This window comes from Bufo gargarizans, chromosome 4 (assembly GCF_014858855.1).
Source record: "Bufo gargarizans isolate SCDJY-AF-19 chromosome 4, ASM1485885v1, whole genome shotgun sequence".
NCBI classification, from domain to species: Eukaryota; Metazoa; Chordata; class Amphibia; order Anura; family Bufonidae; genus Bufo; species Bufo gargarizans.
In genome coordinates, this window is record NC_058083.1 from 473,142,867 (window position 1) to 473,158,177 (window position 15,311).

The 15,311-nt window shown below is 44.7% G+C and overlaps 1 protein-coding gene across 1 annotated transcript in view; it reads right to left on the reverse strand.

Annotated features, from left to right (window-relative positions):
- Window positions 1-15,105, reverse strand: part of ETAA1 (ETAA1 activator of ATR kinase) — a 30,166-nt gene extending 15,061 nt beyond the window's left edge. The window contains exons 1-3 of the mRNA XM_044289914.1: window positions 14,792-15,105; window positions 6,663-6,803; window positions 2,596-2,672 (exon numbers count right to left, since the gene is read on the reverse strand). Coding sequence (XP_044145849.1) covers window positions 2,596-2,672; window positions 6,663-6,803; window positions 14,792-15,002 — 429 coding nt within the window. The 5' untranslated portion in view covers window positions 15,003-15,105. The remainder of the gene's footprint in view (window positions 1-2,595; window positions 2,673-6,662; window positions 6,804-14,791) is intronic.
- Between the last annotated feature and the right edge of the window lie 206 nt (window positions 15,106-15,311).

Consider the following 15,311-nt stretch of genomic DNA (forward strand, 5'->3'; position numbering starts at 1 on the left):
TTTAGGATTTGAGTTTAGGTATGGAAACTACGGCTGTATGGACAGGGCTTCTACTTGGAACTAGGCAGCAAGGTTAGGCTGCGGATAGAAAACACGTCTTTCTTAAAAAGGAAGGCAGAGTGAAATTTTTGGAGAAGACCATCCCTTTATTTAGGCCAGATTTCTGCTCAATCCTACGCATACAGTGCCTTGCAAAAGTATTCACACAACCCCCCCCCTTGACTTTTTTCGTGACTCAGAACCTGGAATTAACAAGGATTGTTTGAGGATTTGCATCATTTAATTTACAGAACATGCCCACAACTTTGAAGATTTTTATTTTTAATTTTTTTTATTATTGTGAAACAAAACAAATAGGACAAAATAACAGAAAAAGTCAATGTGCATAACTATTCACCCCCCTAAATTCAATACTTTGTAGAGCCACTTTTTGCAGCCATCACAGCTCCAAGTTGCTTTGGATAAGTCTCTATGAGCTTGCCACATCTTACCACTGGGATTTTGGCCCATTCCTCCTTGCAAAACTGCTCCAGCTCCTTCAAGTTGAATGGTTTGCGCTTGTGAACAGCAATCTTTAAGTCTGACCACAGATTTTCTATTGGATTGAGACCTGGGCTTTGACTCTGCCATTCCAACACATTTTCCCTTAAACCACTCAAGTGTTGCTTCAGCAGTGTGTTTGGGGTCATTGTCCTGCTGGAAGGTGAACCTCTGTCCTAGCCTCAAATCACGCACAGAGTGGTACAGGTTTTGCTCAAGAATATCCCTGTATTTAGCACCATCCATCTTTACCTCAACTCTGACCAGTTTCCCAGTCCCATCCCCACAGCATGATGCTGCCACCACCATGTTTCACGGCGGGGATGGTGTTCTTTGGGTGATGTGATGTGTTGGGTTTGCGCCAGACATAGCGTTTTCTTTGATGGCCGAAAAGTTCAATTTTAGTCTCATCAAACCGGAGCACCTTCCTCCATACATTTTGGGAGTCTCTCACATGCCTTTTTGCAAACTTACAACATGACTTTTTGTTTTTAGCTGAAAGTAATGACTTTCTTCTGGCCACTAAAGCCCAACTCTTTGGAGTGTATGGCTTATTGTCGCCCCAAGGTACAGATACTCCAGTCTCTGCTGGGGAACTCTGTAGCTCCTCCAGAGTTACCTTATGTCTCTGTGCTGCCTCTTTGATTAATGCCCTCCTTGCCTGGTCCTTGAGTTTTGGTGGGCGGCCGTCTCTTGGCAGGTTTGCTGTTGTGCCATGTTCTTTCCATTTGGTTATGATATATTTGATGGGGATGGGGATCATCAAAGATTTGGATATTTTTTTATAACCTAACCCTGACTTGTACTTCTCAACAACATTGTCCCTTACTTGTTTGGAGAGTTCCTTGGTCTTCACGGCAGTGTTTGGTTAGTGATGCCTCATGCTTGGGTGCTGCAGCCTCTGGGTCCTTTCAAAAAAGGTGTGTATATGTAATGACAGATCACGTGACACTTAGATTGCACACAGGTGGACATCATTTCATTAATTAAGTGATTTCTGAGGGTAATTGGTTGCACCAGAGCTTTTTATGGGCTTCCTAACAAGGGGGGGTGAATACATAGGCATATGCCAATTTTCTGTTTTCTATTTCTAAACAATAGTTTTATTTATATATTTTTCTCATTTCACTTCACCAACTTAGACTATTGTGTCCTGATCCATAAAATTCAGAACAAAACCTTGAACTTAAGGCTGTAATGTAACAAAACACAAAAAATGTCAAGGGGGGTGAATACTTTTGCAAGGCACTGTATATTTATGCATATGGCCCATCTTCTCTGAGAGGAACACCCAGCTAGAAAATCATTTTTCAATAGAATTTTGAGTAATCATCTTCAAATAGGATTCACTGTATTGATATGACCATCTTTAGTGTAGATCGCTTTATACTTCAATAATAATTCCTCTAGTGATTTCCAAATCTTTCTGTACTGTCTAAACAATAAATTTTAGGACACATATGCGCTGTAATGGATAATTTTAAGAAATAAAATTTAGAAATTGTTCAAAACAGTAAAGCTTATAATAGTGATGCTTAAAGGGCTTGTCTGCGTATGCTATATTGATGACCTATTCTCTGGATAATACTACTACTCAGTATCTAGTGGACTATCTAGGAGGGAAGACATTTCTCATTTGTTACAACAGTGCCATCCTATTATAGGACCATGCTGCAATTCAGAGAGCTCTTTAAAAGGACCTATTCTTTCACAAATATTTGTAAGGCTAGGGCAACATGGTGACTCTGGTCGCACGACAGCTGTTGCAGCGGTGATCCTGTAGAAATGAATGAGATCACAGGGAGTTCTGCACTTTTTTGCTACCTGCGCTGCGATCCTATTCATTTCTATGGGATCACTGCTACTCTGCGACCAGTCTCGCCGAGTCTCCCTAGCCTAGAGGCAGACTGCATGGCTAGGACCTGAATTTAGCACATCAATAGGACTGAATATAATGCCTGAATTCAATGATTAAACGATGTGTGCCCTAATACTTTTGCCAATAGTTAATTAGGTAAATTAGAAAATAATATAGATGATCAGTTGAGTACCTACCTTTGGAGCAATTCTATTAACAATATCCGAGATGTCAACCGTACATTTGTTTGCAGCCAGTTTTCTCTTGCCATTTTCTAAAAAACATAAATAATTTAAATCATACAATTTATTAAGTACTTATACCCTTCCCCCTAAGACAACATGTACATCACACAGTAAGGAGTGACCTCTCACTATCAGAGATATATATTGCCGATCCCGGTCATTTAACACCTCAGATGCAGCTGTCAATAGCGACTGCAGCACCTGAGCGATTAGACAAAAGGAGGGGGCTCCCTCTGTCGTCCTATTGGAACCCAGTAGCGATATTACAGGGCTCTGACCAGTTGCTATGGGGCTTTGTGAAGACTCCCAGCGCTGTCACAGCAAGCTGCCTGAAAACCTGTGCCCGAGACACAGCCTGACAGGCAGCCACCGAGAATCCCATAGATTATTGCAAAAGCATACTATTGCAGTATATTGGACAAGAGATCAAATTAATTTGAATTCTTAATATATATATATATATATATATATATATATATATATAATATAAGTAAATCAGTATTGCTGCTTCTGAAAGAGTTCAAACCATTAAATTATAAAAAAAAAAAAAAAAAAAAAAAAAAAAAAAAAAAAACTTTCCTACATGGTGAATTCTGCAATAAAAAAAAATAAGGGTATATAAAAATTACAAGTCCCCCTGCAAAAAAAACACAGTGCTGCAGACAGAAAAGGTTATGGGTATAAGAGTACAGCAACAAAGAAAAAAATTAAATAAAAATTCAATTAAAGAGTGCCATTAAATAATACAACTCTTTCCGCAAAAAAACAAGCCCTTAGGGTACTTTCACACTAGTGTTACTCGGAGAAAAACGCATCAGTTTTGTCCCAATGCATTCTGAATGGAAAGCAATCCGTTCAGTATGCATCAGGATGTTTTCTGTTCCGTCTCTTGTACGGTATTTGACCGGACAAAATACCGCAAGCTTGATGTAGTATTTTTTCTGGTCAAAATCCCGGAACACTACCGCACTTGCAGGATTCGGCATTAATTTCCATAGAAATATATTAATGCCGGATCCGGTACCAAGTTTTCCGGTTTTCCAGTGTGCGCATGCGCCGGGACATAGGTGGAGCATTTTTCTCTTTTGATCTTTGAAAAAAAATGAATACCGAATCCGTTATTCCGGATGATACGGATCCGGTATATAACCGGATCCATCTAACCAATCCAGAAAAAAAGGATTTCCATTTGTATACGGTTTGCCGTATTCGGCAGGCAGTTCCGTTGCCGGAACTACCTGCCGGATCCGAACATTGCTAGTGTTAAAGTACCCTTATACAGCTAAATGAACTGAAAAAAAAAAAAAAAAAAAAAAAAACGACTTTTGGAAGGCATGGAAGAAAAAACTAACGAAAAAATAAAAATAGGCTGTATCTTGAAAGGGTTAACAACTTGTCCACCACAATCAATACTAACTGCAGTGTGCAGCAGGCTCTATTCACAAGTGCACTGTTGACTGTGGGTCAAATCTGATGTAATTATTTCCAATGTAAACGCAGCCACAAAAAAAATATGTCATCTCCGAGCATCTTATAAACAAGCAGTCAGACTCGGGTCAATAGTGTATGTTAAGCATACTGTTAGGGAATGCTTAACAGAACCTGTCCTCTCTCCTGCCATGTATTTTGTATTAAATACTTTCCAATTAAATAAAAATTCTAGGGCATCATTTATTGTGATGTTCCTCTGGTATTCCTACTGGGAATGTATGAATAAATTGACGACGGGAAAGCATTTAAAGCAAACAGTATACATTGCATTCAGAAAATCTTCAGAAAATCTTTTTTCACGTTTTGTTATGTTGTGAACTTGTGCTAAAATTAAATAAAACAACTAAGTTTATCCCCTCAATCTGCACCTCATAATGAGAAAGTTGAACATTTTTTAAAAAAGAAAAAAAAAATGTTGCATAAGTGTTCAGCCCCTTAAAGGGGTTCTGCACCTTCATTTAACTGATGATCTATCCTCTGGATAGATCATCAGCTTCTGATCGGCGGGGGTCCGACACCCGGGACCCCCGCCGATCAGCTGTTTGAGAAGGCAGCGGCGCTCCAGCAGTGCCGCGGCCTTCTCACTATTTACCGCCGGGCCGCCCGCCCACTGATGTCACGACTTGTATCAACTAGAGTGGGCGCGGCTAAGCTCTGTTCACTTGAATGGAGCTTAGCCGCGCCCACTCTAGTTGATACAAGTCGTAACGTCAGTGGGCGGGCGGCCCGGCGGTAAACAGTGAGAAGGCCGCGGCGCTGCTGGAGCGCTGCTGCCTTCTCAAACAGCTGATCGGCGGGGGTCCCGGGTGTCGGACCCCCGCCGATCAGAAGCTGATGATCTATCCAGAGGATAGATCATCAGTTAAATAAAAGTGCAGAACCCCTTTAACTATGACACTTGAAATTAAGCTCTGGGGGCCTCCCATTTCTCTTGATCATCTTTGACATTTTTCCGCATGTTCCCCTGCGGTCCCAGGCGCCGTATTCAGCGGTAATCTGCGGCGGGTGCTTCCCATTCACTGCTGCAGTCCTGGGCTCTGTCTGTGTAGGTACTGTTGTTCTGGGATCCGCTCCACAGTTTCCTCCCAGCCCTGACCACAGCATGCTTGCTGCTTGCTTCCTGCAGCACTTTCTTAGGGCCGGCACGAGTCACTCCCTGTGCTTTATGGGTTAGGTCATGTGACCTCGCTAACTAATCCTAGCCCTCCTGCAAATATATAATTGGTTCACCCCCCTTCCCAGATACCTCAGTGTCAAGGTCCTTGTGTCCTACTAAGGTTCCCTATATCTGCTTGTGTTCCTGACTTGTACTTGTATTGCTGGACTCTGCTACCTGTTTGATCCCTGCCAGCTTGCCTTGACTCTCCTGTTTGCCACACGGTTGCCTGACCTCTACCTGTGCCGCCTGCCCTGACCTTGCCTGTCTGAATTTGCCTCTGCCTCCTCCTTCGGTCCTGCACTGTTGCTCCTGGTTACGACTCAGCCTGCTGACTACGTCTATACCTCTGGTACCTTTCTCAGCTACCACCTGGTCCGCCTGGATCAGCTGCCTCATGTGCCTATCCTCCTCAAGAGGCAGCGACCTGGTATTCCCCTCGGGAAAGTCTATCCCACACCATCAGGGGTTCACTTAGACAACATCCCTTAGAGGAGGTAGGACACGTGGCACAGTGGGTTCACACCCGCTGGTTCGTGACAAGGTTTTCCTTGTAAATAAATTGGCAAAGATTTCTAACGTTGTGTTTTCACTTTCTCATTATGGGGTATTGAATTCAGAATGATAGGGAAAAGTTTTAGTTTTTTCTCATTTAGTACAAAACCACATCATAATAAAATGTATAAGGGTATGAAGTCTTCCCCAATGCACTGTATATATGGACACTATTTAGTATTCCAAGAGACAAAAGAAGTCAGTGATCCCTGAGAAGAAGGTGGTGGGGTGGGTTTTTGCTTTATGATTTCCACACATTAAACACATAGGGACAAAAGGATTTTCAAAACTCCTTCCAAATATAGGGAAAAGCATCTGCAGGAAATTCAGAGCACGCTCTTGATTTTTGAAGGTGTGGCATTAACACTACGTTGAAGAAATTGTCAGCAATTCTGCAGTGAAATCCACAATAAATGGTTCTTTACCTTTTTCTTACTGATGATCTATCATTTGGTTAGGTCATCACTTTCTGATCGGTAGGGGTTCGACACCCAGGACCCCCACCGACCAACTATTTGAGAAGGCAGTGGAGCCTTCTTGCAGCTTCTGCAGGCCAATGATGTCACAACTATGTCACAGCCTCATTGAAGGACAGATCATCAGTAAAAAAAAAGGCAAAGAACCCTTTAAAACACATTTGTTCTGTGCAACTCGACTTGTCTTTATCAGCCAGTTTGATAAAAGCATCAGACATACAGCAATGAGTAACACTTTACCCCTCAAATACACTACACCCAAACATTTCGGGTCTTCCCAGGATCACCAATAGAAATATTTTCCCCAAACATTGCCCATCTACATGAACATGGGCTGTTACCTAATTTATAGGTTGTTGGTGAATGAGGATCCCAGAATATGTCCTGCTGTTGATCGGCATCATTAGATGGAGAGTTAAAGGTGGACGTCCATAGCTTAGATCTGGGATACTGCCTGGGAGTCTTCTTATTGGAAAATATTTCTGTAGGTTTAAAAAAAAAAAAAAAAAAAAAAAAAAAAAAAAAAAAAGGAATGTAAAAAGTCATCTACATAGCTAAAAAGAGTAATAAGACAACATAACAACAGGATAGGGGATATGTGTCTGATCGGGGGGGGGGCCCTGGATGATCACGAGTATGGGGTCCTTCCTTTCCGTTTGAATGGAGCGGCAGACATGCGTGTTTGTCCGCCACTCCATTCAACTCTATAGGACTGCTGGAGTTAGCCGAGTACAGGCGTTCAGTTATCTTCGGCAGGCCCAAGAGCTGAACAGTATGTCACTGCTGTAATGTATTGTTCAAGCACCTGACCACTAAGCCCTGCGACTTGCCACAGTGGTCACAAGACCAAGCCACTTGCTGGCCCTGTGGGGACTAGAAGAGAATGGGAACTGGCACAGCAGTACCGGACAAGGGAGTGTAATTTAGTTTAACAATGATTGTTTCAGTTCAGAGTCTCCTACTCAGATGTTATCACAGTGAAGCCTGCAGCATCCCATAGAGTACTGATACTAAACTTCCCTCCACTGCTGCAGTGAGTAAGGCCATGTTCACATCTGCCGGAACAGCCTGTCAGACTTCTCCGGATCTGGCATAGCCGGCAGGACCACATAGACTATAAAAGGGATTCGGCCACTTTCTGGCGAAATGCCAGCTTTCAGACAGACAAAAAAACATTGCATGCAAGGTTTTTTTGTCTGGTCGAAACCCACCACTCATACCATAAAGTGGCCACATCCCAGCTAAATCCCATTATAGTCTACGGAAGGGATCAGCAACCTCCGGCACGCCAGCTGCTGTGAAACTACGATTCCCAGCATGCAAACATGCTTGGCTGCTCTTCTAAGCCCCATAGAATTGAATGAAGCATTCTGGGAGTTGTAGTTTCTGAACAGCTGGAGTGTCGGAGGTTGCCGATCCCTGGTCTATGGGGTCAAGCTGACTATGACAGATCCGGATAACTCGAGCAGGCTTTTCTCTGCCGGCAGAGCCTGCCAGACCCTGGATGCCACAGATGTAAACCTACCCTAATGCTACAGCCACATAGGGCAGAGACGCTGCAAGTTTTCCTTGGCAGAACTGCATTAATAAAATCCAGACCACTGTGTAACACAGCAGCAGCAAAGTGGATGAGAGCTCAACAAATGTTATCCACACGCTATGGAATCCACACATAACTTGACCTGTGGGGCAGATTTTAAATTTGTAGCATGTGAATTTATGCTGGTGCTTGTCACTGTGGTTTTGACCCTATGTAATGCAGAACGTGAAATCTGCTGCAGCATTTCCACATGGATTTCCGCACCATTTGGCAAGAATATTACTGACTTTAATGTACGTATTCACACTCAGTGGTTTTCTACAAACCGTGGGTCTGTGGTGACACCATGGCAGCATGCACTATTTTTATCCGTGATTACGAATCCCTCACACACATTGTAGTCTACGGATCCGTAGGACCATTGGTAGATGTTCTGGAAATTATATTTCAGCCTAGCAGTGTCAGTGTTATACGGATGACACACGGAGAGCAAAAAACAGACGCACGGACCAAATATGGATCCTTCATGGACATCTTAACGAATGAACCACTGATCTTGTCATAGATGTCATCAAGGACATGCACATGTGAATGAGTTTTTTTATTTTTTTTAAACACAGCATGTCAAAGCCTCTTGCCTTTTTTTTTCTGGCGTTTTTTTTATCCCCTTCTCTATAGGGCAAAAACTCCTAAATAAAAATAAGCCAACGACAACAAAAGAACATTATAAAAACCACATGAGGTATAGGAAAAAAAATAACTTAACCAGGTTTTGTGTGTGTGTTTTTTTATGGTGGAAAAACACCAGAGAAATATTGGATTACCCTTACCGGTAATTGGTTTTCTTTGAACCTATGACAGCACATCTAGAGAATAGGCAAGAATTTCTATAGGGTGGGACCACAGCCTGGAGAACCTTACGACCAAAGGTAAGACCTTCATTAGAAGGTAACTGTAGTCTATATAGTGCCTAAAAGACGTATGTGGGGAGCTCCAGGCAGCTGCCTTACAAATCTGCTCTATAGAGGCAGAAGCTCTCTCTGCTCAAGACATGGAAACTGATCTCGTAGAGTGGGCCCTAAACCCAGAGGGTGGATCAATCCCCTTAGAAGAGTAGGCTAAGGAAATGGCCTGTCTAATCCACCTAGCAATAGTGTGAGAGGAGGCTGCCGATCCCTTTTTCACTCCCTAGAACAAAACCAGCAGACATGAAGAAGATCTCCAAGGCTGAGTGTCCTGTAGAAATTGCAAAAAACATCTCTTAACGTCTAGACAGTGGTACGCCGATTCCTATTTATTTTTAGGGGAAGCCCAAAATGAAGGTAACACTATCTCATGAGAACGGTGAAACGGTGAAGAGACTTTTGGTAGAAAAGAAGTATCAGGAAAAATCCCTACCCGATCTTCCAGGATCACCAAATAGGGTCAAAAAAAGGGCAGAAAGCTGACTAACTCTTCTAGCCAAAGTATTGGCCAGAAGGAAAGCAAGTTTTCGGGAGAGCAACTTTGGTGATATTTCATCAATAGGCTCGAAAGGGTCTGAGGTGGGAGAGGAGAGGACAAAATTCTATTTTTATAGACCGGGGACAATTTAGAAACTCCTGTTATAAGTCTTCTAATCCAAGGATGTTCCACTAACTTAAACTCAAATAAGGCACCTAATGCCGAAATCTGGACTTTTAAAGTGCTGGGCCTAAGCTTTTTGTTCCATCCTTCATGTAGGAAATCTAAAACTAGCGGGATGTCAGGAGCTTCTAGCACATCCACAGGTTTCTTGGCAAATCTGAAAAAAGCCCTGCAAACCCTAAGGTAGCTCCTAGAAGTAACCTCTTCCCGACTGGCCAAGAAAGTACTAACTACATCCTCGGAGAGACCTCTTTCCTTTAAAATCTCCCTCTTAATAACCAGGCAGTCAGGTGCAGATTTTTCACCTCTGGGTGAAAAACTGGACCCTGGGACAGAATCTCCTGAGACTCTGGAAGCACCCATAGTCAGAGGTCGCACAAATTTTTTTCCGGAAGAGTAAAAATACTCCTCTTACCATTTTTGAGGAGTATTTTTACCCGAAGAGGAGTATGAAATTTGCAATAATTTAAATACAAAACGGCGGCTCGGATGCGGACCCAAACAACGGCCGTCTGCATGAGGCCTTACTCTGGAAGTCTTCCTACAAGACTCCTTTGAAATCTAGGCAACATAAAATGACCCCATAAGCATTAAAATAAATAATATATGCTGGGGTATAACCCCTCTTACCCCGCCGTGGTACCGATGTATCATCGGTGCTCTCAGTGGGATCAGCACGTGGAGCCTGCTCCAAGTTTCATACAGCAAACAGCCTGAATGGAGGAACTGCCGCGCTTCTTCACCCAGCACGACAGTGAGCCTGCTGGGCTTTTCTCCTCGGTGTGCACTGGCCGGCATCCCTCCCCTTCCGGTCCGCAGCGTTAGCTTCCTCCCACTGCCGCAAGTACCCGCAGATTATCGCGCTGGCCGAACATACGAACACGGCCGCAGAGGTTCGTAGGAGCCCAGGAAGGCAAGACCCTCCCAGGAACTGGGAAGGAGGATAGAAGGGGTAAGGACAGAGAAGGGAGCCCAGACTTTTGCAGCGGCTGCAAGAGGAAACTTACGCCGCACGGGGTAACCCTCCACACACTATTTTACAGGTCCTTCTAAAAATAATAGCATATTGTGATAAAGTTCATTATTTTCTGTAATGTACTGATAAACATTAGACTTTCATATATGTTAGATTCATTACACACAACTGAAGTAGTTCAAGCCTTTTATTGTTTTAATATTGATGATTTTGGCATACAGCTCATGAAAACCCCAAATCCCTATCTCCAAAAATTAGCATATCATGATAAGGTTCTCTAAACGAGCTATTAACCTAATCATCCGAATCAACTAATTACCTCTAAACACCTGCAAAAGATTCCTGAGGCTTTTAAAAACTCCCAGCCTGGTTCATTACTCAAAACCGCAATCATGGGTAAGACTGCCGACCTGACTGCTGTCCAGAAGGCCATCATTGACACCCTCAAGCAAGAGGGTAAGACACAGAAAGAAATTTCTGAACGAATAGGCTGTTCCCAGAGTGCTGTATCAAGGCACCTCAGTGGGAAGTCTGTGGGAAGGAAAAAGTGTGGCAGAAAACGCTGCACAACGAGAAGAGGTGACCGGACCCTGAGGGAGATTGTGGAGAAGGACCGATTCCAGACCTTGGGGGACCTGCGGAAGCAGTGGACTGAGTCTGGAGTAGAAACATCCAGAGCCACCGTGTACAGGCGTGTGCAGGAAATGGGCTACAGGTGCCGCATTCCCAGGTCAAGCCACTTTTGAACCAGAAACAGCGGCAGAAGCGCCTGACCTGGGCTACAGAGAAGCAGCACTGGACTGTCGCTCAGTGGTCCAAAGTACTTTTCTCGGATGAAAGCAAATTTTGCATGTCATTCGGAAATCAAGGTGCCAGAGTCTGGAGGAAGACTGGGGAGAGGGAAATGCCAAAATGCCTGAAGTCCAGTGTCAAGTACCCACAGTCAGTTATGGTCTGGGGTGCCATGTCAGCTGCTGCTGTTGGTCCACTGTGTTTTATCAAGGGCAGGGTCAATGCAGCTAGCTATCAGGAGATTTTGGAGCACTTCATGCTTCCATCTGCTGAAAAGCTTTATGGAGATGAAGATTTCATTTTTCAGCACGACCTGGCACCTGCTCACAGTGCCAACACCACTGGTAAATGGTTTACTGACCATGGTATTACTGTGCTCAATTGGCCTGTCAACTCTCCTGACCTGAACCCCATAGAGAATCTGTGGGATATTGGGGAGAGAAAGTTGAGAGACGCAAGACCCAACACTCTGGATGAGCTTAAGGCCGCTATCGAAGCATCCTGGGCCTCCATAACACCTCCGCAGTGCCACAGGCTGATTGCCTCCATGCCACGCCGCACTGAAGCAGTCATTTCTGCAAAAGGATTCCCGACCAAGTATTGAGGGCATAACTGAACATAATTATTTGAAGGTTGACTTTTTTTGTATTAAAAACACTTTTCTTTTATTGGTCGGATGAAATATGCTAATTTTTTGAGATAGGAAATTTGGGTTTTCATGAGCTGTATGCCAAAATCATCAATATTAAAACAATAAAAGGCTTGAACTACTTCAGTTGGTGTGTAATGAATCTAAAATATATGAAAGTCTAATGTTTATCAGTACATTACAGAAAATAATGAACTTTATCACAATATGCAATTTTTTTTAGAAGGACCTGTATAGCCAGGGCCCCCGCAGCTCTTTTCTTGATATCCAGCGGATCCGATTCTCTCCCCCCCTTAGGGCAGGAAACAGAACTGGAGATAGAGGCGATGATCCTTTCTTTAAAAGGCAGTTCTGGTTCCTGTTCCCTGTCCTGAGGAGGTGGAGGCGGTCTCTCTAGGGGTGCTGTCATAGGTGATAAAGAAAATTCATGTGTAAGGGCCGTTGGGATACAGAGACAGGCTTGGGCAGATTTATCAAGATTTCTATGTGCTTGAAGAAGACCTGTCGACGCTCCTGACATGCCTGTTTTAACAGCTTCATGCCTTCCCCATGTAACAGCAATTCTGGAGCATCTATTCGTATGGCTCTATGTTGTGCCATTCATTTATTATTTCTACTGGAAGTTATGAATTAATTGCTAGCAGTCTGCAGTAAGGGTACAGAGGGGAGGTAACAAGTTGTGGGGTGTACCTGGCACTACCTGCACAGACTCACTCTATCCAATCAGTGCTGACACTGTCAGTCTGTGCAGTTACACCCCCCAACTTGTTACCTCCCCTCTGTACCCTTACTGCAGACTGCTAGCAATCCATTCATAACTTATAGTAGAAATAATAAATGAATAGCATAACACAGATGCTCCAGAATTGGTATTACATGGGGAATGCATGAAGCTATTAAAACAGGCATGTTAGGAGTGGTGACAGGTCCTCTTTAAAGAGGACCTTTAATCGGTCCAAACATTGTGAACTGAGTATCCTGACATATACAGCGGCGCCCAGGGATATCACTGCACTTACTATAATCCCTGGCCGCCGCTCTGTTCTCCCGTTATGTCCTCCGGTATGTTCGGGGACTTGGTTATAGTTGGTCGTCTCCTTCTCCTAGGCTGTAGCACTGGAGGTTTTTTTCTCCCAGGCTGTGAGCTCTGCGATGCGATTGGCCAGCGCTACAGCCTAGGAGAAGGAGACGCCCAGGAGAACAAGGGCAGACTCCGTCTACTATAACTAAGTCCCTGAACATACCGGAGGACATAGCAGGAGAACGGAGCGGCGCCCAGGGATAATAGTAAGTACAGTGAGATCCCTGGGCGCCGCTGTATATGTCATAATACTTAGTTCACAATGTTTGGACCGATGAAAGGTCCTCTTTAAGATGTGCACCTAAAATGAACTCTAGCCTAGCTCTCAGTCATCATTTACACCAGAAAACTGCCATAAATTATGACAGATCTGCCAATGGACCAGCCCATCCTTTTGTCCCTTTTCAGAAAGTAGTGAGCATGGAAAATTCTGCCTGGGGTTCTCTGGGATTTATATATCGACGACCTATCCTCAGGATACACCATCAATATGAGATCTGTGGGGGTCTGACTCCTGGGACCCCCACCAATCAGCTGTTTGCAGAAGGCCACAGCACTCCCGTGAGTGTGGCAGCCTCCTCGTAGCTTATCAAGCACAGCATTATACATTGCATAGCATCTGTGCTTGCCATTCACTTGAATAGGGCTGAGCTGCACCTAGGCCATGTGACTGATATACGGTGACGTCACTGGCCGCTGAGCTCACAGAGCACTATGGCCTGTTCATACAGGTGGGGGTCCCGGGCACTGATCTCAGGTAAGCACTAGAGATGTCCAGTTCTTGAACGAATCGTTTTGAATCGATTCCTTTCACTGAACTGGAGGAGTCGATTCATCTGACTGAGCTGATCCGTTGGAAGCAGCTCAGTGTGTGGTAGCAGGTCTTGTGTAACATGATCCTAGAGTGAAGGCTGGTCTGCAACCATTTTAATTATATTAATCACCCCTCCAGTCCTGAGTTTTCCCCACCACCATGATGCTTGTTTTTTTTATTTTTAGTCTACTTTCACACTCGGGTTTGGTGCGGATCCGTTCAGATAATACACCCGTTCTGCATCCCTTTGGAACGGCTCTGTTTGTATTATCTGTAATAGCCAAGACGGATCCGTCATGAACACCATTGAAAGTCAATGGAGGACAGATCAGTTTTCTATTGTGCCAGATTGTGTCATAGAAAACGTCCCCATTGACTTACATTGTGTGTCAGAACGGATCCGTTTGGCTTAGTTTCGTCAGACGGACACCAAAACGCTACAAGCAGCGTTTTGGTGTTCACCTCCAAAGCGGAATGGAGACGGATCGGAGCCAAACTGATGCATTCTGAGCGGATCCTTTTCCATTCAGAATGCATTAGGGCAAAACTGATCAGTTTTGGACCGTCCAGCGCCCTGAACGGATCTCCCAAACGGAAACTAAAACGCCAGTGTGAAAGTAGCCTTAACGTCTGAGCTTCGGTTCACTTGCTTGTCAGCCGACTCAGCAAGTGAATTGAAGATTCGGTTCTTTTGAATGAACCGATTCATTTAAAAGATTCAAACTTCCCACCACTAGTAGGCACAGATGTCAGCAGCAGAGGTCACCCAGCTTTACCACAGTCCTGACGGGCACCCTCTGCCCGCCCAGACAGCCTAGACTACTGGTTCACTATAGGGACAGGTTTGCATTCAGGAGCCTGGGAAAGCTGGGTCACCGCATTGCCTGCTGGTCTCACCCACATAGGAGAACTGAACAGGAGGGGATCCTGCTTATATTCGGGCACTGCCCGGGGGTGACCCGGAGGAAGCCTGTACAGAGCACACATTTTACCCTCTTCTGTGGGGGCCACACAGGACGACGTCTGACTGCACAGGCGGGAGCTCCCAGACCTCCTGGTGCGGGACGCTTTCTTGCTGGGCTTTTTGGGGGTCTCCCTGTCACTGTCCCCTGTCCGTTCTTTGGGGACTTTCCGTTCTCCGCGGTCCCCGTCTTCACACGTAAGCCGAGACCTATCTCCGGGCTGCCGCCTCCTGCTCGTCATGTCGCCCGGGATGGTCGTTATCAGGGGCTGTCCGTTAATACAGTGTTACGGTACAGCTGTACAGTGAAAACCGAGGCCTGCTACTACGGCGCCGCCATCTTGCCTAGGACTAAGCGCTGATTGGTGCATGTTGCGATAGGAAATGGATCTGATTGGACAGCGCGGTCATGTGACCTGCGCGCCGAGGCTCCGGGACCGGGAGCTGAGCATAGACAATGCAGTGTCAGTCCGGACACGGGGCGCTCTTAACCCTCCCGCTGCCGGTCTGAGCCCTCTATAATTCCATTTAACGTACACTTCAGTCTGCAT